This window comes from Melospiza melodia, chromosome 14, assembly GCF_035770615.1.
Source record: "Melospiza melodia melodia isolate bMelMel2 chromosome 14, bMelMel2.pri, whole genome shotgun sequence".
NCBI classification, from domain to species: domain Eukaryota; kingdom Metazoa; phylum Chordata; class Aves; order Passeriformes; family Passerellidae; genus Melospiza; species Melospiza melodia.
The window spans coordinates 14,439,810-14,462,479 of NC_086207.1; the positions used below are offsets into that span (position 1 = coordinate 14,439,810).

Below are 22,670 nucleotides of genomic sequence, written 5' to 3' on the forward strand. Positions count from 1 at the left end.
TCTTTTCCTCCCAGCTGGCTGCTAGTTTGGGAAATCCATCACGCTCCACGTGCCCTGGGTGCTGTGCATCTCCCAGGAGGTGCTCCCCAGGAGCAGCCTTGCCGTGAGCAGGGCTGGGTGATGCTGTGTGAGAGGATTCACAGGAATTTCCGTACACTGCAACCCATATCCTGCCCTGGGAGAGATGACATCCCCCTGTCCCAGCTGATAACTCGTCTGTGCTGGTGCTTGGCTCCGTCATCCCAGCAGGATTTGTGCCTGGCAGGAGGGAAGTGTGTCTGTCTGCGCTGCTCCTGGCTCCGCATGAGTCACTCAATGGTTAAACACAGTTTAATGTGTGCTTGAAATATTCCCCTTTTTGTTCCTGATAACCCTGAGCAACACCCTCAGGGCTTTGGTGCCTGGCTGGGCACTCCCAGCTGCAGAGCAGTGGTGCCCCAGGGCTGAGCACTGACAGGGGTGCCACAGCCACATCTGGGCTGGCAAAGCAGGGGGAGCAGGGCACAGGGGGCTGTCCCCAGGGTGAGGATGGATGGATGGATGGATGGATGGATGGATGGATGGATGGATGGATGGATGGATGGATGGATGGATGGATGATGGATGGATGGATGATGGATGGATGGATGGATGGATGGATGGATGGATGGATGGATGGATGGATGGATGGATGGATGATGGATGGATGGATGGATGGATGGATGGATGGATGGATGGATGGATGGATGATGGATGGATGATGGATGGATGGATGGATGGATGGATGGATGGATGGATGATGGATGGATGATGGATGGATGGATGGATGGATGGATGGATGGATGGATGGATGGATGGATGGATGATGGATGGATGGATGGATGGATGGATGGATGGATGGATGGATGGATGGATGGATGATGGATGGATGGTGCTGGGGTGGTGGATATGGTGGTGGGGTTGGGGCATTTCCAAATTGCATCTCAGGGGGTTCTTCCTCATGGGAAGTGGTGCTGGAGCTGGAGTTGGGTTGGGGGTGCTGGGAGCTGCTCCATGGTCATAGGACATCAGCATCCTCAACACTCTTCCTTCCCTTCACACAGGTCTTTGGATGCTGGTCCTCTGCCTGGAAAAGAGAAATTCCTGCAAAATCCTCCCTGCTGGCCTGCCTGCCCTGGACACATCTGGGTCTCCAAAACCCACCTGCTCCTGTGGCACCGTGCCTGATCTTCCTGCAGGAGCTGTGGCTGCCCTCCCTCATGTTGCCCCTGCTCTGAGGGGGGATCCATGCACCCCCCTGGCCATGCAGAGCCTGTGGAGTGCCAGTGAGGGCAATCAGTGAAGGAAGATGCTGAGGACAAGGCTGCAGCACCTCTGCCTCCACGCCCAGCCCGGCTGCCCCGTGCCTGGCGAGGCTGAGCAGCGCCCCTGTGTCCGAGGGACAGCCAGGGGGGACACTGGGGGGGACAGGGGCAGCAGAGGGGGGCAGAGCTGCCCTCGGCTCTGGGACGCTCCAGCCTCCGAGCCGGGCGAGCAGGAGGCACAGATGGCACTGCTGGGAGGGAAATCCAGTGGGAGCTGCCAGAGGGACCTCAGGGGGCTCAGTGGGGAGGCACCACGGCCCCCGGTGAATGGCAGCAGCCTGGCCTTGGCAGAGGAGCCTGCAGCCCCCCCAAAGTGCCCTGGCTCTGCCCCAGAGCTGCCCCCCACAGCAGAGAATCCCAGCCAGGAGTGGAAAGTGGTGAAGATCCAACGGGTCCTCATCAACCCTGACTTTGAGCCAAGGAAAACAGGTAAGAGAAACCCCCTTTGGCCACTGTCCCCCTGGAAAGGCACTGCTGTGCTCCTGGTGAGAACACCCAGCTCTTCCCAGGGCAGGACTTTCCCTGGGTTTGAGGTCCCAGGCTTCCAGCAGAGCTGCTGGGACTAATTTAGCTTGAGATGATCTCTTTGGCCTTACAAATAAGGAGGAATCTGTGGCTTTTCTCGGGAGGGGGGTGGGAAGGCAGCGGGCGGGTTCCCACTGTCCCCAGGAGCTCAGCCCATCCCTCAGTGGGGCAGGGCCAGGATGGAGCTCCAGGCCTCACCCTGGCCGTGGGACTGGGTGGGATCCTGCCCAAGAGAGATCAGGAGCAGCTCCTGTGGCACTGTCTGGGACAGGGACACCTCTCCTCCATCGATTTGGGATGACCAAGTGTTCCTCACATGGCTTTGGGCCAATTCTGTCAGCCCCTGGTTTCAATACCAAGCACTTTATTTCAGGCACTTGGTTCCTACAATGCTCTCTGCCATCTCCTCACTTCACAGCCCGTGCCACAGCCATTCCTCCCCCCATGAGTGTCCCTTCAGCCACAGTGACACCACTACAGGCTCATGCCCAGGGTTCCTGTGGCTGCTCCATGCCTGGGATGCCCCACATCCCTGTGGGAGATGCTCCCACAGCACCCATCCTCTTACAGGCGCTGGACCCATTTTTAAACCCCTCTTCCACCCTGATTTCTATTTTGCTCCTGCCCAGCTGTTATCTCAGCTGCCACACCGTGCCAGGTGTGTCCCTGTCTGGCATTTTGGGATGCTGCTGCTCAGCTCAGAGCCCCCAGGCAGCCCCCAGGGCTGGGTGGGACTGATTGGGGGTGCTTGACACAAACCCAGTGTCCAGAACCCACTCCCTGCCTTTCTGCAGGGTCAGGGATCCTCCAAAGCAGCAGCTCCTGGATGGGAACGGGCTGGGAAGCTCAGCCAAGCCCTTTGGCTCCCAGCTGCCCCAGCAGCATCGTGTTTCAGGGCTCAGCACACAAACCAGATGGACCCAAATAGTCTTCCCATTTCTCACTGCTCCGGGATGGCAGATCTGTGGTGGGGAAAGGTCAGGCCTGACTCTGTCCAGGCTCAGCATTTTCCTAATCCATGCAGCCATCCAGTGCTTTTGCTGCCAGCCTGGAATTTTAAAGTAACTCAACAGGTTTGTTGGAAAGAGTTTGTCTGTCCCGTTTCCTCCCCCTCCAAGTGAGATCACCAGCAGCCAGTGCCTGCAGGACCCGTCAGACTTTCCAGAGCCTGCAGGCAGGATGTCCCCGAGGGTCCTGGCAGCAGGGACCTTGCCAAAAGCCTCCAGGCTCGGGGGAGAGAGCTTTGGATCAGTGCAGGTGAGAGGGAAGGGCAGGAGCCCTCACAAGTGGCGCTGGGGCTGTTCCTGCAGCAGGAGCATCCCTGGGTGGTGTCAGGGGCTTGCTGCTCTTCTCTTTAGCTGCCACGGGGTGCAGGACCCCCCCACCTCTTCCAGGCTCTTCAGGAGAAGAGGGAACATCCATCCACACCCAGAGTGGTGCAGGCTGGCCCTGGGAGCCAGGAGCCAAACGGGAGCCCCACCTGGAGCTGCGTGGAGCCACCCAGGCGGGTCCCAGGTGCCCCTTTGGTCCCCATCCAGCAGCCCAGGGCCAGGCTGGCTGCTCTCACACATCCAGCACGGCAGCCCGGGCTGGCTGGCACCTCTCAGGGCAGCCTGGGGAGCGCAGGAGCCCCGGGAAGAGGCAGAGCATGGGAGATGCAGGAGGCAGGACTGGTTTCTCTGTCTGGTGTGCAAATAAACGGAAGGTTTCACTCCCTGGGGGCTGCAGAGCCAGCGCCAGGCTCCCTCAAAAAACCAGGAAAGCACAAAAAAGCACAGAGGGGCAGGAAGAAAGGAAATTAGAAAGGCAAAAAATCGAGCCAAGAGCTCATCCTGAGGTGTGGACAGGCATGGCAAGGGGGTGAGGCCGGTCTCACTCTGCAGCCCCAGAGGGGTGGTGGAGGTGACGCTGCAGAGCCAGGGATCCTCTGTGGTTCCCTTGGGAGCAGCCCAGCCCTGGCAGAGGGGACTGAGGGCTGTTCCCAGCAGGTCCCCAGGGCAGTGACACCCGTGCTGGATTTTTGTCTCTGGATTTTTGCCTCCCTACAAGTGCTTCAAAACTTTAGCACTGAGGGAACCTGCGGGAGGGGGAAGCCCCACACGCCCAGCAGCGTCTGAAACGTGAGGTGCTGAGGAGGGGAGGAGGGAAAAAGGGTGAGGGGCTGGGAAAGGGAGTGTCCCGGGATGGGTGAGAGGATGCTCAGGACGGTTATAGGGAATGTGCAGGGCTGGGAGAGAGGGATGCACCAGGATGGGATCAGGGGATGCCCCGGAGTGGGAAGGGGATGTGGGAAGCTGGGTAAGGGATGCCCAGGCTGGGTTAGGGGATGCCCAGGCTGGGTGAGGGGATGCCCAGGCTGGGTAAGGGGGTGCCCAGGCTGGGTAAGGGGGTGCCCAGGCTGGGTGAGGGATGCCCAGGCTTCTCCCCCACCCTCGCAGCGGGCTCAGGGCAGACCCAGCCGGGATGAGAAGCAGCGGAGCAGGAGCATCGGGGGCGGCGGGGCGGCTGCCGGAGTGGCCGGGCGGGGGGACTCGTCCCGTCCGGTCGGTCTGTCGGTCTGTCGGTCTGTCGGGGCGGGCAGGGGCAGTGCCGGCGGGACCCGCCACCCCCCCGGGCCGGCCCCCGCCCGCCGCCCCCCCGGGCCCGCTCCGAGGGCGGAGCTGCCGCAACTTTCCTGCCCGCCGCCTCCTCGCCGGTGCAGTCGGGCTGCGCGGGGAGGCGGCACCGGCACCCAGCACCGCGGGTACGGCGGGGCTGGAGGGGTGCGGGGGGCACGGGCCGGGGGGCTCCGGGCGGGGGTGGCACTGCAGAGGGACGGGGCAGGGAGGCTGTGCGGGCACGCAGCGGGGCTGTCGGGGTCTGGGGGTGTCCGGGGGGCGGCAGTGAGCAGGGGGTGCTCAGGGGTCCGGGGCGCACGGGGGGGACGGGAGGGCATGCCCAGGTGTCCCGTGGGTGCCATGGTGGGCGAAGGGTGGGCGATGGGCGCACCCAGCCGGGGCTCAGCGGGGTTTGTGCCCAGGAATGAGCGGGGCAGGTGTCGCTTCCCTCCGCCGGCACCCGAGTGTCCGATGCGGGTGTGGGAGGCACGGCGAGGACACGGGCGGGGACGTGGAGGGACCTGGGGGTCCTCCCTGGGGGCTCGCAGGGTGGCACCTCGCAGCTCCACAGAACTCCTTCCCAGGCCATGTCCCCTGTCCCCTGCGGCAGGGACGTGACCTCCCCTGGCCGTGCCACCCATGCTGGGGACACGAGGCTGGCCCTGGGCTTGGCAGCCAGCAGCATGGATCCCTTACGGGTTGTGCAAGGGACAGGCAAAGGCCCCGCTGCGTTCCGCCGCCCTCCCCGCTCTGCCCACCCCGCCGGGACACTCGGAGCCGTTTGACCTTCTCGGGGCACCGGCCCGGCGGGGCTGCCCCGGACCTCGCAGCCCGGGATGGGTCACAGAGAGCTCCAGAGGCTTTGGGCACAACGGGGCTGGGAGGCATTTCCCAGGCGGGATGGATGGAGCACCCGTGGTACCCGGCCGTGGGACGGGCTGGTTCTGCAGCCCTCGGGGTGCATGGATGGCAGGGCTGTCTGGGCGGCTCCAGCCGCCTTTTCCAAGATAAAAGCTTGATTTTAGCCAGCTGGGGAAGGTGCTGTCTCCACCTGTGTGGTGGCAACAGCTTCTTCTTGCCCACTGTGGACACATTTAGGGCTGGGGCTGCTCACTGCATCCCCCAGTTCCTGGGGATGGGCAGGGGCAGGGGCAGGCAGCCCCCACTCAATCCCCACCACCCCTTCCCCTCCCCTGTGTGGCAATTGGGTGCCCCAGCACTTGCTGCTTGGAGCCTGTGGGGCCATTTCAGCAGGATTTGGGTGCTGAGTGCCAGCCAGGGCTGGGGAGGCAAACAGCTCCAAATCCAGCAAAGCCCCTGCGAACAGAGCACAGGCAGAACTTGCAAGCGCAACGAATTCTCTCGCTGTGCCACATTTTGTCACTGGCACAGGCGCCCGTGTGGAGAGGCCCAGCACAGAGCGTCTGCCAGGCAGGAGAGGCTGATCCCACCACAGCACCCACCACTTGAGCTGGGTCTTTTTGGTGCTGCAGGGCCAGCAGGGATGAGAACTTCATGGAGGTTTTGTATCTGGGGCATGGGAGGGCTGGAAGCTGGGAATGAGGCAGAAAATTGTCATCCTTCTGTCCATATGTTTGAATCATATCCATTTCTAGCTAGCTCAGCTGCCTGTCTGTGCTACCCTCTGTTTTCCTAGCTGCAGATTATTTGGGATAACTGGGAGCTGGAGGGGAATGTGTGCACAGACTGAAATGTGGGTGAGTTGGTACGCGTTGCAAAAAATCCTGCACAGCTGTAGCTGGGGCAAGGGGCCAGCTTGCTGCTCTGCCAAAAAACCTGCTTACATTTCCTCAGTGGCCAAAGTCCTCGATGTTTGGGTGAAAACACTGCATCTCCTCTCCCCAGCCTTGCCTGGCTGTGGATGTGCACTGGGGTTGGTGTCAGGTGGCACAGAGCGTGTCCCTCTGGAAATGGGGTTTGTCTTGGTTTCACTCTTGGTTTTGCCAGTGGGATTTTGCCAGCAAGAGGCTCCGTTTGGGTTGACCACAGAAGTCCAAGAAATGTTTAGAAATGGGAAAAAGTGCCTGCTGGTTGTGGATGGTGGGTGCTGTGTCAGGGGGTGGTCTGGTAGGACACCCTGAGCATGGCCAAGCTGGGCAGCAGCACCAGGATGGCTGAGCATCCACACTTGGGCAGGCCAGGGACAGAGCCCAAAATGGAGACTTTGGAGTCACCTGCCAGCTCTGACTCTGAGATTTCATGTGTGACACCCTGCAGGTCCCATTAATGCTTGGGTACCTCTTGTCTTCTTCAAACAAGGACTTCTCACCAGGCACAGCTCCCAAGTCACTTTTTCCTTCCTGCGGCACCCCAGCCATGTCAGGATCATCAGCTTTCACTGAATTTGTCAATTCAGTGAAGCTGCAATTTAAGGCCAGATCTTCATCCTATTTCAGCTCTTGGAGTCCACCTTAGGGCAGGATGGGTCACCAGCCATGTCTGAAACATCCTTCACCTCCATTTGGGGTCAGATGGTGATTCCAGCCTTTCCTGGCTGCACTTCAGACATCCTGCTTTAGCACCCTTCAGGGGGATCCATCCTTTGCATGGAAAGCTGAGATGGAAGGAATTTTTTCCCCCCATCTGTCCAGGAAGTGAGAGTAACAAAAAGGCCTTTCATCACCTTCGTCATCCTCTCTCTGGAGGAGAGAGCACTGCACATGCTGTGGGGAGGGTGACTGACAGCTCAGAGAGAAGCTGTTAAGCCCTGCACTCGGGGGATGTTCACCAGGAAATCACCCCTGGAGCAATGGAAAACCTACAGAGCAAGTGCCTATGTAAATCTATAGATAGAGATCTATAAATCTACAGATAAAGGTCTATAAATCTATAGATAGAGGCCTGTAAATCTATAGATAGAGACCTATAGGCTCCTGTGGCCAGAGCTGGAGTGTGTTAAACCACAGTAGCACCTGGGGCTGCTCTGTGTGCCAGGACTCTGGCAGTTCCATGGGGCACAGGGGGCACCTCCTGCAGCATCCCTGGACCACAGAGAGACCCAGGGAGGGCACAAGGCAGTGGAGAGGGCTGGTGGGGCTCATTGGCTTGGAAAAAATTGAATATTTGGAGAGGGGAGAGGTTTCCTGCCCAAGGGACTGTGGCATGGCAAGCTGGTGTATGGGGTGGGTGGGTGGGTGGGTGGGTGGGTGGGTGGGTGGAAGGAAGGAAGGAAGGAAGGAAGGAAGGAAGGAAGGAAGGAAGGAAGGAAGGAAGGAAGGAAGGAAGGAAGGAAGGAAGGAAGGAAGGAAGGAAGGAAGGAAGGAAGGAAGGAAGGAAGGAAGGAAGGAAGGAAGGAAGGAAGGAAGGAAGGAAGGAAGGAAGGAAGGAAGGAAGGAGAAGCTGTCACCTGTTGGAATTTGGACTGGACTCAGGGTAATGGGTGGAAACCAGTTCCCAGTGCCCTTGGACACATGTAATATTTTTACTTTCTCCTCCTTCCTGCATGGCTTTGGCTGTCCTCAGCCCCACAGCCCTTTTCCTTCTCCTCCCCGGCACCTGGACATTCTCAGTGCATTCAGCTCCCTCCTGCCTGCCTGGGGCTGGGGAAAAGGACCATCCTGAGCCCACCCAGGGCTGCCAGCTGGCAGGAGATGGCAGGGAAGGATGAAGGAATGTTCCCTGTGGCTGGGAGGGGATATGTGGTGTAGAAGCTGCCCCAGGTGACAGAATCCCTCCAGACACCATGGCACATGGATAAAGGGTGAATAACCTCATCCCATGGCTCAGGCTGCAGCAATTTCCTCTGGACTGCCAGAGGCTTCAGTGCTCTTCATCCGTGTCATAAAAATCGGATGTGAAGAGCAATTCTTACCCCCAGCATCCCCAGAGGTATCCTGAGGGGTTCATTTCCAGTGGATCCAGGTGGTACAGCCCAGGGCTGACCAGTGCTGGGTGGGCAGGGGGCTGCTGGGAGACTGGAGGGGATGGGTGTGGATGGAAATGGATTGCAGGTGGGGATTTTAGCTGTCAGAGCCCACCCTGCAGCACACCCTGGCCCGGAGCAAAGCCACGGAGACACCCGGGGGCAAAACCCCGGCGGGCAAATGCCGGTGTCGGTCCCGGCTACGTGGGAGCGTATCTGGCGGCTAGTGCAAGGGGGAACGGGCTGGCCAAGAGCTGAGTCATGCCTCCAGCACGGAGGAGATCCCCCAGGGCCCCTCGTTTGCTGTTAAAAGGCAGTAGCAAGAGCAAGAGGCTGCGAAATGGCTCCGCCGAGAGCTCGGCTTCTGAGGCAGCCCCGGCCGCCTGAGGAGGGCGCGGGGATGGATGCTCCGCTCGGAGCACGGAGCCCGCAGACATCTGGAGCCTGTGGCCGCTTTCTCAAGGGCTCCTTGGCCGCGGCTCGGCTCCGCTGCGGAGATAAAGGCGGCGAGGGTGACCCCGCGGAGCGGAGCCGCGGCGCTGGCCGCCCTCCAGGCAGCCCGGCCGGAGGAAGCAGCGGCCCCGCTCTGTGCGGCCGCCAAAGCAAACAGAAACGGGGCATGAAACAATGCTGGGCGCGAACGGGGGACTCTGACCGCCGGCGACACCGCTGCCGACGTCTCCAGGAGAGTTTCCACTGGCATCTCTGCCCCCTGCCCAGATAAAACCCTCCTGAGAGCTTCATCCTGCGCACCTGAGCTGTGTGCAGGGACTTGCCGGGTGCTGAGGGAGGCAGGAGGGATGAAGGGTGAGGAACAGGAGTTGCCCGGTTTCCAGCAGCCCTCCTGCTAACCGTGGGCTTGCTGGAAGGATTTGGCTTAGTCATCCATCCCTTTCCCTCGCTGGTAGGCTGAGCCACTGCTGAAAATATCCTGGAAGAGTCCCAAGCAGCACAGAAGGCAAGAAAATGAGGAACACATGAAGGAAGGGAAGACGGGAAGGGAAGGGATGGGAAGGAAAGAAGAGCAGGGCTGGGAGCGGGCTGCCTTGGCCACCCACCTCCCTGCTGGGGCCAGAGCAGAGCAGAGGCACCGTCAGAGCCCTCCTGGCAGCGCCTTTGGAGAGGGGCTGCCCCTCGCTGCGTGCGGGGCTGATGCCCATGGTGTCTGTGCCCAGCAGTGCCTCGGCAGGGTGGGGGACGCTGCCCTTCCCACGGGCGCTTTCGGGGGGGCAAGCTCATAGGAAATGGCTCACGCTGAGAAAATGCATTCCCGGCAGCTCCACATCCTCTCGGTCTCAGGGAAGGGCTGGTGCCCTGACCTTTGTCCGGCGCAGGAGAAGCCCGGCGACACCGGGCTGGCTCGGGCCAGGCTTTTAGCACATCGCTTTTAGAGCTTGTGTTGAGTCCCGAGGTGTGAGCGTGGCTCCTCGCTGTGTCCGTGCCTGTGTCCGGCTGGGCAGGATCTGCACAGCCTCTGTCGGCTGCTGCCATCTCGTGTTGCTCCACACATGATTCTCCCACCAGGGCTGCCCACGGGCCTTGCTGGCATCTCCCCGGGTTTGTGGCCTGCCCGCTGGGGGCTGAGCATGCCGGGATTCGGGGCGAGGGGCCGGGGGACACCCGCTGGCCTCTCCCCTTCCTCTGTGAGCCGGGGCCGAAGCCATGTGAGCTGCAACCCGAGACCCGCTCCGAGAAATTCCTTTCCCATGTGATCAACGCGGTGGGTGCGCAGAGCCCAGCTGAAACACGGGCTGGGATGGTGGGAAGGTCCTGAGTGTCACTGCGTGTCCCCTGGGCCTTCCCATCTGTCCCAGCACCTCTGTGATGGCTGTGCTGGGTCCCCGTTGTCCCCGGACCGTGTACCCCAGCCCCGGTGCATCTCCCCTGTCAGGGAAGGAGTCGGGATGCTGGGGGATGCCTGGAGGAAAGGCTGCCAGTCCTGGGGGGGAGGATTCCACCCCACATTCCCTCTGAGAGCCCTAACGCCCCTCTCCCCTGTGCCCAGGTCTCTCCCGCAGCGCCAGCCTCTCGGAGAAGGAGCTGAAGGAGGCGAAGGCGCGGAGCCAGAGGATCGCGGCCCAGCTCACCACGGCGCCCGGGCCCAGCTCCAAGGGCGTGCTGCTGTTCCACCGGCGCCGGCAGCGCGTCGAGGGGCTCACGGGGGCCGGGCATGGCGGGGGGCAGGCCCTGAACCCCCCTGAGCCCCGGCCTCGCCAAGGAGCCATGGAGCACAGCCAGGGCCAGGGCACGAAACCAGAGCCTGGCCAGCCCGGCAATCCTGGAGAAGGGATGCTGGCAAACGCCTCCCCGTGCCAGGAGCTTCCTGCCGAAGGCCAGCAGGTGCCACTCAGCGTTTACCTGAAGGAGAACATGGCAGCGGCTGCCACCAACGGCGTGCAGGAGCGGGCGGCCAGCGGGATGGAGAGAGGGCTGGAGGGGCTCGGAAATGCAGCAGCCCCTGCGGGGCCGAACACGGCGGCTTTTGTCCTGCCACAGAGCCCCGAGGAGGGCAAGAACGGCAAAGCGCCCGGTGAGGTTCCTGCTGAGATGCCTGCTGAGGTGCCCAGTGAGGTGCCCAGCGCGCCAGCGGGGACAGCCACAGGGATGGCACCCGCAGGAGGGCAGCAGCAGAACGGGACACAGGGCCGGCAGTACTACGAGGTCCATCTCACCCTGGCCAAGCCCAAGCCCGTGAAGAACAGGACAGCCAGACCCTTCGGCACCCAGGCATCCCCCGCCAGCGCCCAGCCGGCCGAGGAGCCCCCCGCCCCCGAGCTGCCCCCACCACCAACCTATGCAGAGACCCTCAGCAGCCCCCCACCCCTCACCCGTGTCCGCTCCCCCCCTGCCTACTCGGCCCTGTACCCCAGCCAGGAGCAGAAGGTGCTGCCGGATCCCCTCCTGGGCTGCGGGGTGAGCGGACCAAACCCCCTGCCCAAAACTGGGATCCTGGAGGAGTCGGCTGCACGCAGAGGCAGCAGAAAGTCCATGTTCACCTTCTTGGAGAAGCCAAAGCTGAGCCCCAACCCCGACCTGCTGGACCTGGTCCAGAGTGCAGACAGCAGGAAGAAGCAGAAGGAGCAGGGGGACCCCAGTGCCGAGGATGAGCCCTTTGCCCTCGGGGCTGAAGCTTCGAACTTTGTCCCCAACAGCACAGCCAGGGGTGTGCAGCACCTCCCACCAGCTGAGGATGCTCCAGCGTGGTCCTCCTGCCTCAAGTCTCCCACCATCCAGCCCAAGAAGAAGCCACAGCCCAGCCACATCCTCACTGAGGCGAGAGGGAAGGGGGCCGAGCTCTTTGCCCGCCGACAGTCCAGGATGGAGAAGTTCATCATTGAGGCCCCCTCCCAGCCCGAGCTGCTGCGGTCGCCATCGCCCACCATGTCCCTGCCTCCCTCCTGGAAGTATGACAACAATGCCTACCTGTCACCCATGGTCTCCAGACGCCCCTCCAAGAGTCCCTGCAGGCCCTCCAAAACACCTCCTGCATCGCTGTATGGCAACAACCTCATGGAGAGCGAGGTGTCCCAGAAGGAGCTGGAGATCTCCAGGCACCAGCCTTACCAGCTCCAGTCTTCTCTCTTCATCCTCTCCCCATCCAAGGGGCCAGCAAGGTCCCTGCCCCAGGAGGTGCCTCCGCCCAGACCCTCTCTTCCCGACTCTTACCCCTGTCCCCAGCAAGCCTCCTGCCCGGCCTCTCCGCTGCCTCCTTCCCCGGTTTGGCATCCCCCCGTGGTGCCCAGCGCCGGCCAGAGCAGTGCCAGCCCCTTCCCCAGCGCTGCCGGGGCTCTGCCCCTGGCCCAGGAGAGCCGAGCCAGCCCTGCAGCCCCGGCCGAGGCGCTGCTGGCCTCGCCCTGCCGCCTGCTGCCGCCGCGGGCCAAGGCGGGGTTCCAGGCACCCCGGCCCTCCTACTCCACCAGGAACGCCGGCATCGAGCCGCAGGTGTGGAAACCTTCCTTGTACTACAAGTAGTGGTGGCAGAGAGAAAATCACAGCGGTGCTAGGCTGAGTCTTCCCGAACTAGCTGCTCATGGGAGAGCCAAAAGCCAAACCAACCACGAAAAAAAAGTTGTGGGGAGGGGGCAGAAAAGAAAATAGAAAAGTGGTTGTGATGTGAGGCTGCAGCGCTGGGACAGTGGGTGACAAGCGCTGCTGAGCCCCTGTGAAAGAGGAGCTGAGGAGTCTCGGGGAGGCAGCAGGAACTGGGCACAGAGGTGCAGGATTCCCAAAGAATCCTGCTGCTCTTGCTCTTCTCTCTCCTGGAAACTGTTATGGAGCATCTCACCTCTGGCTCCCTCCTTTCCTCACCTCTGGCTTTTCCACTCTCAGAGCTCTGCCTGCTCCTCCACATCTCCTCTGTCCTGGGCTCTTCTCAGCTCAACCAAAGCAAACCTGGAAGGGACACACTGCCTTTCTGCCTCACTGTGCCTGCTGCTGGCTCTTCTGTTGCTCCTTCAGGATCTGTCCTCGTTTGCTTCCTCACTGTGGAGGAAGAACTGCATCCCTTGGGGAATGGCAGAGCCCAGTGTCACTGAGCCCACAGTCCCTGTGGGGTCCCTGTCCCCACCTGGGCTCAGTGTGGCACGGCTGGGATGAGGAGGGTGCTGAGGGCAGGGCTGCTGGGTGATGCTCAGCCCAAGGTTTGTCATCCAGCTGTGCCCCTGCCCGTGCCCTCCTGCCACTTTCCCCCTGGTGCCAAGTTGCCTTTTGACTGTGCTTGACTTCTCCTGCATTTTTCTTTTCCCCCTTTCTGAATACACTCTCTGCGCTGTCACACCTGGCTGTTCTCTTTCCTGCCGCCTGGGGAGCAGTGCTGGGTGATGGATCCTGGGGCAGTGCAGGGGGGCTCCGAGCATCCCCCACAGGGAGCCTTTAGGAAGCTGCAGGTAATGACAGGTCCTGGGACATATTCTGGGCAAGGATGATTAACGGCAGGCTCAGCCTGCCCTCATCTCCTTGGTGGGCGAGGGGGTGCAGGATCAAATGTGTTTTGGGGAGAACTCGCAGGGGTGCAATGCACGAGGAGACATCCCCAGCTCCCGTGAGGCTGTGCCAGCATGAATCTTCCCTCGTCACCCTCCTGGCACCGTCCCCCTGCTCTGTCCCCGCGTCCCCCCGAGTCACTAACCCGCTCTCTGTCCCTCTCCAGGACAGGCGCTCGTCCCTCCCTGCGTCGCCCACCTGGACGCCCCGGCTGGCGCGGCGCCCGGGCAGCCTGGACGGCTGGGCCAGCCCGGCCTCGGTGCCCGAGCTGGACGAGGGGCCCCCCACGTCCCCTCCGTGGAGCGAGCGGTCGCTGTCCCCGCTGCGGCAGGACGCGGAGCCCCGCGCCAGCCGGCAGATGCAAGCGCGGCTGGCCAGGAACATCATCAACGCCGCCCGCAGGAAGAGCTCCTCTCCCAAAGCGCCGGGGCTGGAGAGCTCCCGGCCCTTCACCCCCATCCCCGCCGGGCCCCCCAGCCTGCCCCAATCGCCCCGGCTGGGGCCGAGAGCGCCGGCGCTGCAGGCAGCGGGCAGCGCGCTGGGGAGCCTGGGCAGCCCCTCGCCCACCCGCAGGAGCCCCCTGCGATCGCCGCGGGCCGGCAGCCCCCAGCCCTGCGCCTCCCCCGGCATCCCCCGGGCCGCCTGGGCCGAGGGGCGCCGGCTCCTGCTGCCGTCCAGCGCCTCTCCCTGCCCCGCGGCCCCGCTGTCCCCCGTCCCCAAGAGCCCCCTGCCATCCCCCGTGGTGGGCGGGCGCTCCCCGGCCAAGCGCGGCACCTCCCGGTCCCCGACGGACTCGGACGTCTCCCTCGACTCCGAAGACTCGGGGACCAAGAGCCCGGGAATCCACAGCTTCAACCTCTGTCCGCGGGGCTGGAGCAGCAGCCTGAGGCTGAAGACGGGGGCTCTGCCCTCCGGGGCTCCCTGCACCTCCTAGACCAGCCAGCCCCCGCCAAAAAACACTCTCCCTGCACCCGTCAGCCCGGGTGATGCCCCCGCTCATCCCCACCGGGAACACACCAATCCCCGGGGCTGAGGTCCCCATAAAACAGTGTCCCCCCAAAAAACAGTGTCCCTCCGGAGCTGCCAGGACCCCTCTGTGTGCCAGCGGGGTCAGGTGCCTCCCGGCCGCCCGCCGTCGCATGGCCCTGCTCTATTTTTACACGCTAACCTTTCGGGGCAGGACTGCGTGCTCAGCAGGCAGGAGCAGAGGGGGGAGCCGGCCCGTCCGTGCCCGCCTGCCAGCCCATCCCGCACAGCCAGCATGGGATGGGCTGGGTGGTGACCCGGGAGCCCTTGTCCCCAGCTCCCAGGTGTTATCCCGCAGTGTCACTGCAGCTCTGCTTCCCTTTGGAGGGGGGGGGCACATCTGCTGAGGGTGGGCTGCATCGATTGGATGCCATGAGCAGGCTCTCCCAGCCTCCAGATTTGGCTGGTGTCAATTAAAACCAGATTTTGGAGAGGAAAACTTAGTTTTTAGTTACAGCCCACAAGTTCTTCATTGCCTTTTTTTTTTTTTAACTTTTGACTCCTTCTCAAAGAAATTCTCCAAATCCTTCTTTCCTTAGAGACCAAAAAGAGCCAAAGTTATTTATTGCCATGTTAAGGGGACTGTTTACAGGTGCCCTCCCGCCCTGCCCAGACCAAGAGGGACAGCCCCACCGTGTACCTGTCACTGTCCCCCTATCCAAGTTCACCACATCCCCACTCCGGTGGATGGAGGCACACACAGGAACCAACGGGTGCTGTGACAGCCAGGGCAGGTGGGGAACTGGAGGAGCTGAAGGAAATGGCAGAAGTTGCAGAGGGTTTGAAGGAGGTGTTGGCACAGAAGGCGATTCTGAGGATGTCAGCGTCCCCACACCTTGGGGCCAGCCCTGGAGAGGAGGCTGTGTTTGGGCCGCCAGGGCTCTGGCATATTCCTGCTCACAGAGCCCATCACCCCTTCCCTTTCCCCAGGACACACTGCTGAAGCCATCCCTGATCCCTGGAGCACCTCCACAGTGCAGCAGCCCCTCCTGGAGCACAGTCCCCATTCCCAGGACACATCTCCCCCGCTGGCTGCAGCAGCCAGCACAGCCTGCCTTCACCACACCGCTGTATACCCAGTTCTGAAATAAACCTCCGTTATTCCACCCAGGCTGGCTCTGATCTGTCCCCCAGGTGGCCTGGGCACAAGTGGCACACTGCCACCTCCTGCTGCTGCCACACGTCCCCAGGGGTCAGCCCTGCTCCGTGCCAGGTGACAGAGCCTACATCCATGTGGGTGAGCCCTGCTTCACGCTGGCTTGTGGCGTCCTGGTCCCCAAGGCTCAGAGCCCTGCTCCATGCCAGGATTGTGGCATCCTCATCCCCGTGAGTCAGACCTGCTCCACGCCGGGGTGATGCCATCGCAGTCCCCAAGGGTCACAGCCCTGCTCCGCCCCCTTTCTCAGCCAGAAATAACTTCTGTCCCTGGCTGGACCTTGGCATCTGGGCTGGAGCCCAGCACGGCTTGGGGCGAGCAGCAGGAGCCTGAGGGGGCCAGGGAGGGCCAGCAGAGGCCACCCGGTGCTGGTGGCTGCAGCCTGGCTTCAGCCTCATCCCCAGCACAGCAGGAGAAGCATCTTCAGTGCCCCAGAAGCATCTGGGGTATCCCCTGGCCAGGTAGGGAAGGTGAGGCCCCACGTGGGGGTCAGCAGGTGGGTGGGTGCACGGGGCTTGGGGATGTCCTTGGAAAAGGGGACAGCACCACTGTGGGGGTCAGGGTACGGTCTCCCTGGAGGGGGGCAGAGGGAAGGATGGGGTGCAGGTCCCTGGCTCGTTGTGAGGATGGTCAGTGCTGAGCTCAGAGCTGGCAGGGAGCTGTGCCAGGCACCCCAGCCCCACGGGAACCCCGGCACTGCAGGGCCCTCAGGGGAAGCTGCCCTGCATCAGCCCGAGCTGAGCAGTGCCAGAGACACCAAACAGGGTGGAACAGCACTTGGGGAGCCGAGTGTCCCAGCAGCACAGGAGGGCTCTGCTGCAGGTGGGCAGCTCAGGGGGCTCACACTGGAGCTGGTTTCCAGCCACCTCTCCACATTGGAGCAACTCAGCTGAGTGGTGCCATGATCCTTCTGGCTGCTGGCTGGGCTCACCATCTCCCTGCAGGTTCAGGGCTGCAGCTCCTGCACCCTGGGAGCCAGCAGCTGAAAATAGCTCTGCTAAGGCGGAGGTGCTGGGGGGGCAGTAGCCAGGGCCCCTGCTCGGCCAGCACCTGCTGCTCTGAGGGCACCTAGGGCACAAGGACAACAGCTCACTGTGGGCAAAGACAGGGGCAAGGACAGTTTCTGCCCTAAAGAAAGGCAGAGAGGAAGAAGGACAGGCAGGGGCTGAGGGACAGTGTGATATGAACATTCCCTGTGTCTGTTGAAGGGGACAGAGAGCGGTGCAAGAAGACGCTTAGGGGTGATGCTGACCAGGGGAGATGCTCACCTGAATTCTAGCACCTCTCTGGGGCATGCCTGGGGCTGACATGTTCCCATGTTTGGTGTCACTCCTGGAGTGCCTTTCTCTTCCAGCCTGACAGGATCCATCCCCCTCGCCCAGAGCTGCCCCAGGAGCACGGCAGCAGGTGATGGCCATCATGAGACCGGGCCCTGAAAATGGTAAGGGGGTGCAGGTGTGTCACCAGCCCCAGGACAGTGCTGGCCTCCCTGCCTAGGGGCCAGACCCAGCTCTGGTTGAGGCCACCTGCCCTGTTTTTGCTGGAACAGTCCATGCACAGGGTGGGAGAGGCTGCTTGAACCTCGGGAGCTCCCTGGCACTCCTCACACTGAGGAAACGCCAGTCCCCGAGGTGGGCAAATGGCCCAGCCACAGAGCAGAGACCCCAACGAGGGGACACACGGTCTGTGCTGCCTTGGGGGGATCCCCAACCCTGCAGCATCCTCAGCTGCAGCTGTGCTCTCCAGCCTCCTCAGAGCCCCAGCTGGACCTGGGGAAGAAGATGAGCACAACACAGGACCTGATGATCGAGGAGCTCTCCCTGCCCAACAACCGCGGCTCCCGGCTCTTCCAGCAGCGCCAGAAGCGCGTGCAGCGCTTTGTCTTTGAGCACCCCAGCAGCTCCAGGCAGGTGGGTCTGAGGCCAGCCCTTCCCTGGCCCTTGCAGCCTTTCCAGGGAAGGAATTCCTGATTCCTGCCAGGGTCAGTGGTCTCTCTGCAGGGCAGCCATGGTTGGCTGACTGCTATGCAGAGGTGAGGGGGAAGGAGAGATGTCCTGGTGGGCTGGGCATGGAGATGGGCAAACATGGGGTTCAACATCCAGGAAAGAGGGGGATGGTGCTGATCGCCCTCTGCACCCACTGACTGTCTCCTGCAGCTCCCAGGGCAAGGGGCAGGCGGCTCCCACCACACTGGGAAAGGTGGTCCAGAAGGAGCAGTGAATGAGCACATGGTGAGTAGATGGAGGAAGCTCTGAGGTGCTTTCAAGTACCCCCTGAGTTCCAGATGGGGCAGGGGGAGCTCCCCCTGTGCCTGTTAACTCTCCCCTCCACAGGCAGGTGAGAATGCTGGGGGCCAGAATTATCACTCCGAGCTCCACGTAGCAGCATCACCCCAAGGGGGCCCCCCAGAAGTACCCAGGAAGTCAGAGAAGGTCCTGCACATGAGCAAAGTGCTGAACCCCAGTGCCCTGGCCCCAGGTCAGTCAAAGCTTCCTGCACCTGAACACAGCTCTGCTGTGATCTCAGCAACAGGGGGCTGGAGGCAGTGAGCTGCTGCTTGCTCAGGGGTCTGCCCAGCCCTCCCCCAGAGATTTTATGTGTACAAATATGTATGTATAGACACAGAAATATATATATGTTATAGATACTCATTCCTGCCCCAGTAACAGGCCGTGGCCATGCAGAGGCCAGGCTGTTCCCAGCCCCCTGGCTCTGGCCCCAGCACCCACACTGTGTCTCCCCCCTGCACAGGGTACTCCAGCCCCCTCAAAGAGATCCCCCATGAGAAGTTCAATGCCACTGCCATCCCCAAGGGCTACCGCTCCCCGTGGCAGGAGCTGTTTGGTGACAGGGACAATGCTGTGTACAGCAAGAACCCGCCGCCCATGAGAGCCCCTGCGTGGGACTTCAGGAGCTTCAACAGGTAACAGGGGCTGACACCACCAGCCACAACAGCCCTTGGCCAAGCCCTTGAGCCTCCAGGAGCACCCACCATCCTGCCAGGGAAATGTAACCATTGATGTCCTCTTTATACCCCAGAGGGGCTCAGGATGCTCTTTTCCTACTCAGGAGCTCCTCTGTGGCTCCCTGCTGCCTCCAGCAGCCCTGCCCCAGATCTCCTCTCAGCTCCACTACTGGGCTCACACAGCCTTAAGCAGCTTGATCTCACTGGGTAACCTCAGTGAGAGGGATGAAATTTGGGAGGACCAATTCTTACAAACATGGCCCTGTGGAGTAGGAATCATTCCTGTTCCCAGCTGGGCACAGCTCTGGGCTGCATGGAGGAATGACACAGTGCCAAGTCTCTTTCCTAATTTCCTTAAGGTATTCAAGCAGCTGCTGGAAGCAGTGGGGGTATAAGGTTAATCTTCCCACAGAGTGCTAAGAGGTCACCAGATTCCTTCCAAACACCTGCTGGAGCCCAAAGCCTCCAGGCCAGGGCAAGCTCCCTGCCCTGTGGCTGCTTCTGGGGGAGCACAGCTGGTGCCCCCTCACACCCCCAAATTACACTGGGGTCAAGGGTGGGCCCTGGAGCAAAGGCTGCCAAGACAGATCTCCTTTCTGGAAAGGAGTTTAGGGGGGATCCAGGAGATGGAGATCTGCTGGCAGCAAAGCATCAGCAGCCCATGGCAGAAAAGGAAGAACTGAAGTTTTAAGCTGAACATCATCCCAGGGAATCAGCAAAAAGAGTCCTGTCTGTCCTCCTCCCTGAAATTCTCTGTGATGAGGATGGAATTACATTGGCTTTGGTGGCCTGGCCAAAGTCACCTTCCAGTAGCCAAGTTCTCACTGGAGTTTCCCCCTGGGACACATCACTGGTCCCCAGCAGACCATGTGCCAACAGCAGCAGCAGCTCCCCAAGGCTGGATCTGAGGCATGCTGTGCTTTCAGCACTTGGCAGAAGGGGCTGTGAGGGACCACAACCCCTCCTTGTGGGAAAAGCCATCCTAAAGAGCAGAGATGAGCCTGGTCACCACGGTCCCTTTGCTGCTCTCCTCCCCCTCAGCCCTGGGGCTTTGCCATGTGGCTGTCCTTGAGGAGTTAGAGCCAAGGAGGGGCTGCAGGGGGAGGACAAGGAGCTGCTGCAGACACTTGGCTCTTTTCTTTCAACATTTAGCCATGTTTCTGCCTCAGGATTTATTTATGGACAGGGACTGAAGCAAGGGCATGTTTCTGAATAATACTCTACCCTGTACCATTTCTCCCCTCTCACACACTGCCTTTCTATTTTAAGTCTTCAACTGTAATTTAATACAGATGGATGCTAATTTAACTCCAAGCCTCTTGCCACCTCCTCTAATTCTTCAGTGAGGCAGGAAGATTCAGAAAGCCAATCTGCTTTTAACTGGGCTTTTCACAATTTTCCAAGCTTTTAAATCACTTCTCAGTTCAAATACCAAGCCACAGACAAACAAACTTTTTGGAACAAGCTGGCTATCGAAAAGCCAGTGGTCTTGCCTAAGGCTAGCTGAATCCCAGCACAGCTCTCTCTCATGGGTCACAGAGCAAGGGCAAGTCCACCATCTCCACAACAACTGCGTTAAAGCAGGCTGATTTATCCACAATTTAAGATATTCAGACTGATGCAAAAACCTGGGCCACCTTGCTAAGATGTGCTGCTTTAAGAGAGAGTGAAAACCAAGCTTTGACAAAGACTCTCTTTTCCCAAAAGAAAGTTCCTAGAACAAACTTGTCTCATTTGCCTTTCCCCTCTTATTGCAAAACAGTGCCACGTTATTCATGTTCTAGCTGTGCTTCCCAAAGCAAACATTCCCAGTTTTGCCTCACTGATAACTCAGCCCCCATGTGCTGCTCCAAAACCAACATTCTTGGCTTTTTGGGGGCTGGCACACTCTTCCCCAGTCCCTTTCCACATTTCTCCAGAAAGAGATGACAGCTCTTGCCCCCACACTGCTCCTCCTGTTAGTCATTGTTCAGGAGGAGCGGTCCCAAAAGGCAGGATGGAGGCAGGGCCAAGAGAGCTGCCTGTGCTGGTGTGATCCAGAGCAGTGTCAGCCCCTGTGCAGGACACAGGAGCTGCAGATGAGGCACTCTCAACACCAGGGGTTTGTCACTGTCACTGGTCTGAGCCTAAGCCCTTCCACGTGCAGAACACTTCCACCAACACCCAGGCATCAAACCCCACTCTTCAGGCTTGAGCTGAGGTGGGCTCTGTACCAGAGAACCATCCCAGTGGGCTGGCAGGGCTCTAACAGTGTCCTGGGGAGGAAGAGGAGGGTTAGGCAATGCAACAGGCATTGCTACATTGTGCTGGGCTCAGTAAATCCAAATTTGTTTTTTCTAACACCTTCACAACACGGCCAGCCTCTCCTTGTGACTAAGTGTGCTTCTCCTTGTGCTGCAGGACCCCAGCCCCGTTTGACAGGGCGTTGGTTGGTGAGCTGTTCTCCCTGCCCACCGTGGAGCTGGATAACCTGAGCGTGCTGGAGGTGATTTCCCACAGGCCCAACTTCAACAGGGTGGCCCAAGGCTGGGTGCGGATCCTGCCGGAGAGCGAAGAGCTGTAGGACGTGTTCCCTTCCCCATGGCCACGGATGGCTCCCTCACTGGACTCAGACATGCTCACAGGAGAGGGGAGGGAGGGCAGGAATCCTCCATGGAAGCTCAGCTGGTGGGCTTGGGTTGTCATCTTTGAGTGGGGCTTGAATGAGCTCGAGTGTGGGACCATTCTGAGCTCCCCTTGCAGTCAGTGCCAAGCCAACCAGCCAAGCCCTGGCTGTTAATCCAGCAGATCCTGCAAGCTCCCATAGAGCCTGTCCTCTCCCCTGCCTCATGGAAAACAGCAGCACCACCAGCTGCAACACACCAAGGCTGCCTCACTGCATCCTCACTGGCACACGAGACCTGCACGCACACCTGGTGCTTTTGCAGAGCAATTCCATCTTCAGGACAGCTCTGCATCTGTCATTGCAGTCAGGACACAGAGAGGAGGTGATAATGGAAGAGCAATAATAAAACAAGTTACCTGAGGCACTGGCATGTTTAAAGTACCTACCTTGAGCTTGGCTGGACAACAACAAATGTTTACCAATACAGCACAGCCATGATAGAGGGGAGAGGAATGCTGGGAGTTGGAAACTTGTGCTCTGTTTTCCAGAAGCTACTGGCTAGCACTTGGCAGCTATTTCCCCTTCCTACTGCTCTTTGCATGTCTTGCTTGAACATCTAATCCAGGCTCTCTGAGTGACTTATGACAGGTTTGCTTCATGTAGTTGGTCAGTGATCAGGCCCTGCAGAACCACAGCAGTGTGAGGATGTGCCAGGGTGTTCTGGTAACTTCCACACCAGTGGGAAGGAAAAGCAGCACAGCTGTGCCTCCAGAGCAAGCACAGGCTTTCTTGGGAATGTGGAAATCAGCAGTGAGGATCCAACTACACCAACATTTCTAGCAGTGACACACAGTGGGACATGCAGCTAACAACAGCTACAGTCACCAGAATACCCGGGGAACCCCATTCACAAAAACCTCTGACTCAACACAGGCTTCCTTCAACTGCTTTTGTCAGGTTCTTAACATTACCCTTTCTTATACTCCCAAAAGCACAAGGATAAAAGTTCCTTTTTCCACCACTGTGGTTAAATGGGGCAAGTACACGTGGTAAAATTGCAGTTAGCAGCTGCCTCATTTGTGAAGTTTGTAACGCTGTGCAGAGCAAACCCCACGCAGGGATTCTGCTGCCACAACACATCATTCAGGTGGGAAGCTTTCATTACTCAGTTTCCCACAGAAGCAGGAGGGGGAAAGCAAGCAGAAAGAAAAATGGTTTGTTCCTTAGAAACAATAAATCTGTGATGTTTAATTGCTGCTCTGTTCCAGTTCCATTTCTCTCCTCTTTGTCCAGCATCTGCAGAATCTAGGCACTCTGGGTTACTGGCTGGTTACTGGAAATAATAAATAAATTGGGATGATGTGAAGCCTCCTGCATGCCAAATCTGTTACAGCATTCACAGGTTCTGGCTACAGACACTCTGGACTAGAGCAGTGCAAATGCCACAGCTCTCTCCCATCCACCAGCATGTCCAACACACCCTGGGTGAGCTCTCCCCTGACAAAGGCAGAACTAATCACCCATACCCAAAGCCCAGCTCTTTCTCCAGAGAAAGCCAGCCTGTGGTGCCACAAGTTCTACTCCTCC

The 22,670-nt window shown here is 60.1% G+C and overlaps 2 protein-coding genes across 3 annotated transcripts; both read left to right on the plus strand.

Moving 5' to 3' along the window:
- Positions 1 to 1,525: 1,525 nt before the first annotated feature.
- Positions 1,526 to 15,463, plus strand: SYNPO (synaptopodin). Its single transcript, XM_063168853.1, has 3 exons — positions 1,526 to 1,772; positions 10,354 to 12,290; positions 13,498 to 15,463. The coding sequence occupies exons 1-3, from the start codon at positions 1,526 to 1,528 to the stop codon at positions 14,263 to 14,265; spliced, it is 2,952 nt and encodes a 983-aa protein (XP_063024923.1). The 3' UTR covers positions 14,266 to 15,463.
- Positions 15,464 to 15,790: 327 nt separating this feature from the next.
- On the plus strand, positions 15,791 to 22,449 carry MYOZ3 (myozenin 3). Of its 2 annotated transcripts, none has more exons than XM_063168852.1 (7): positions 15,791 to 15,983; positions 16,868 to 16,954; positions 17,260 to 17,423; positions 17,670 to 17,744; positions 17,847 to 17,991; positions 18,265 to 18,436; positions 20,879 to 22,449. In XM_063168852.1, the coding sequence occupies exons 2-7, from the start codon at positions 16,924 to 16,926 to the stop codon at positions 21,039 to 21,041; spliced, it is 750 nt and encodes a 249-aa protein (XP_063024922.1). In that variant the 5' UTR covers positions 15,791 to 15,983; positions 16,868 to 16,923; the 3' UTR covers positions 21,042 to 22,449. The 2 variants fall into 2 exon arrangements, with proteins under 2 accessions (XP_063024922.1, XP_063024921.1); XM_063168851.1 differs by having other exon boundaries at positions 15,791 to 15,974.
- Positions 22,450 to 22,670: the final 221 nt, after the last annotated feature.

Bases quoted from the DNA above. Each gene is read 5' to 3' on its own strand.
- SYNPO (XM_063168853.1), top strand. From the start codon at position 1,526: ATGGCACTGCTGGGAGGGAAATCCAGTGGGAGCTGCCAGAGGGACCTC. The intron at 1,773-10,353 runs GTAAGAGAAACC...CCCTGTGCCCAG, and splicing joins CTTTGAGCCAAGGAAAACAG to GTCTCTCCCGCAGCGCCAGC. The intron at 12,291-13,497 runs GTGTGGAAACCT...GTCCCTCTCCAG, and splicing joins ACGCCGGCATCGAGCCGCAG to GACAGGCGCTCGTCCCTCCC.
- MYOZ3 (XM_063168852.1), top strand. From the start codon at position 16,924: ATGGCCATCATGAGACCGGGCCCTGAAAATG. The intron at 16,955-17,259 runs GTAAGGGGGTGC...TGTGCTCTCCAG, and splicing joins GAGACCGGGCCCTGAAAATG to CCTCCTCAGAGCCCCAGCTG. The intron at 18,437-20,878 runs GTAACAGGGGCT...CTTGTGCTGCAG, and splicing joins GACTTCAGGAGCTTCAACAG to GACCCCAGCCCCGTTTGACA.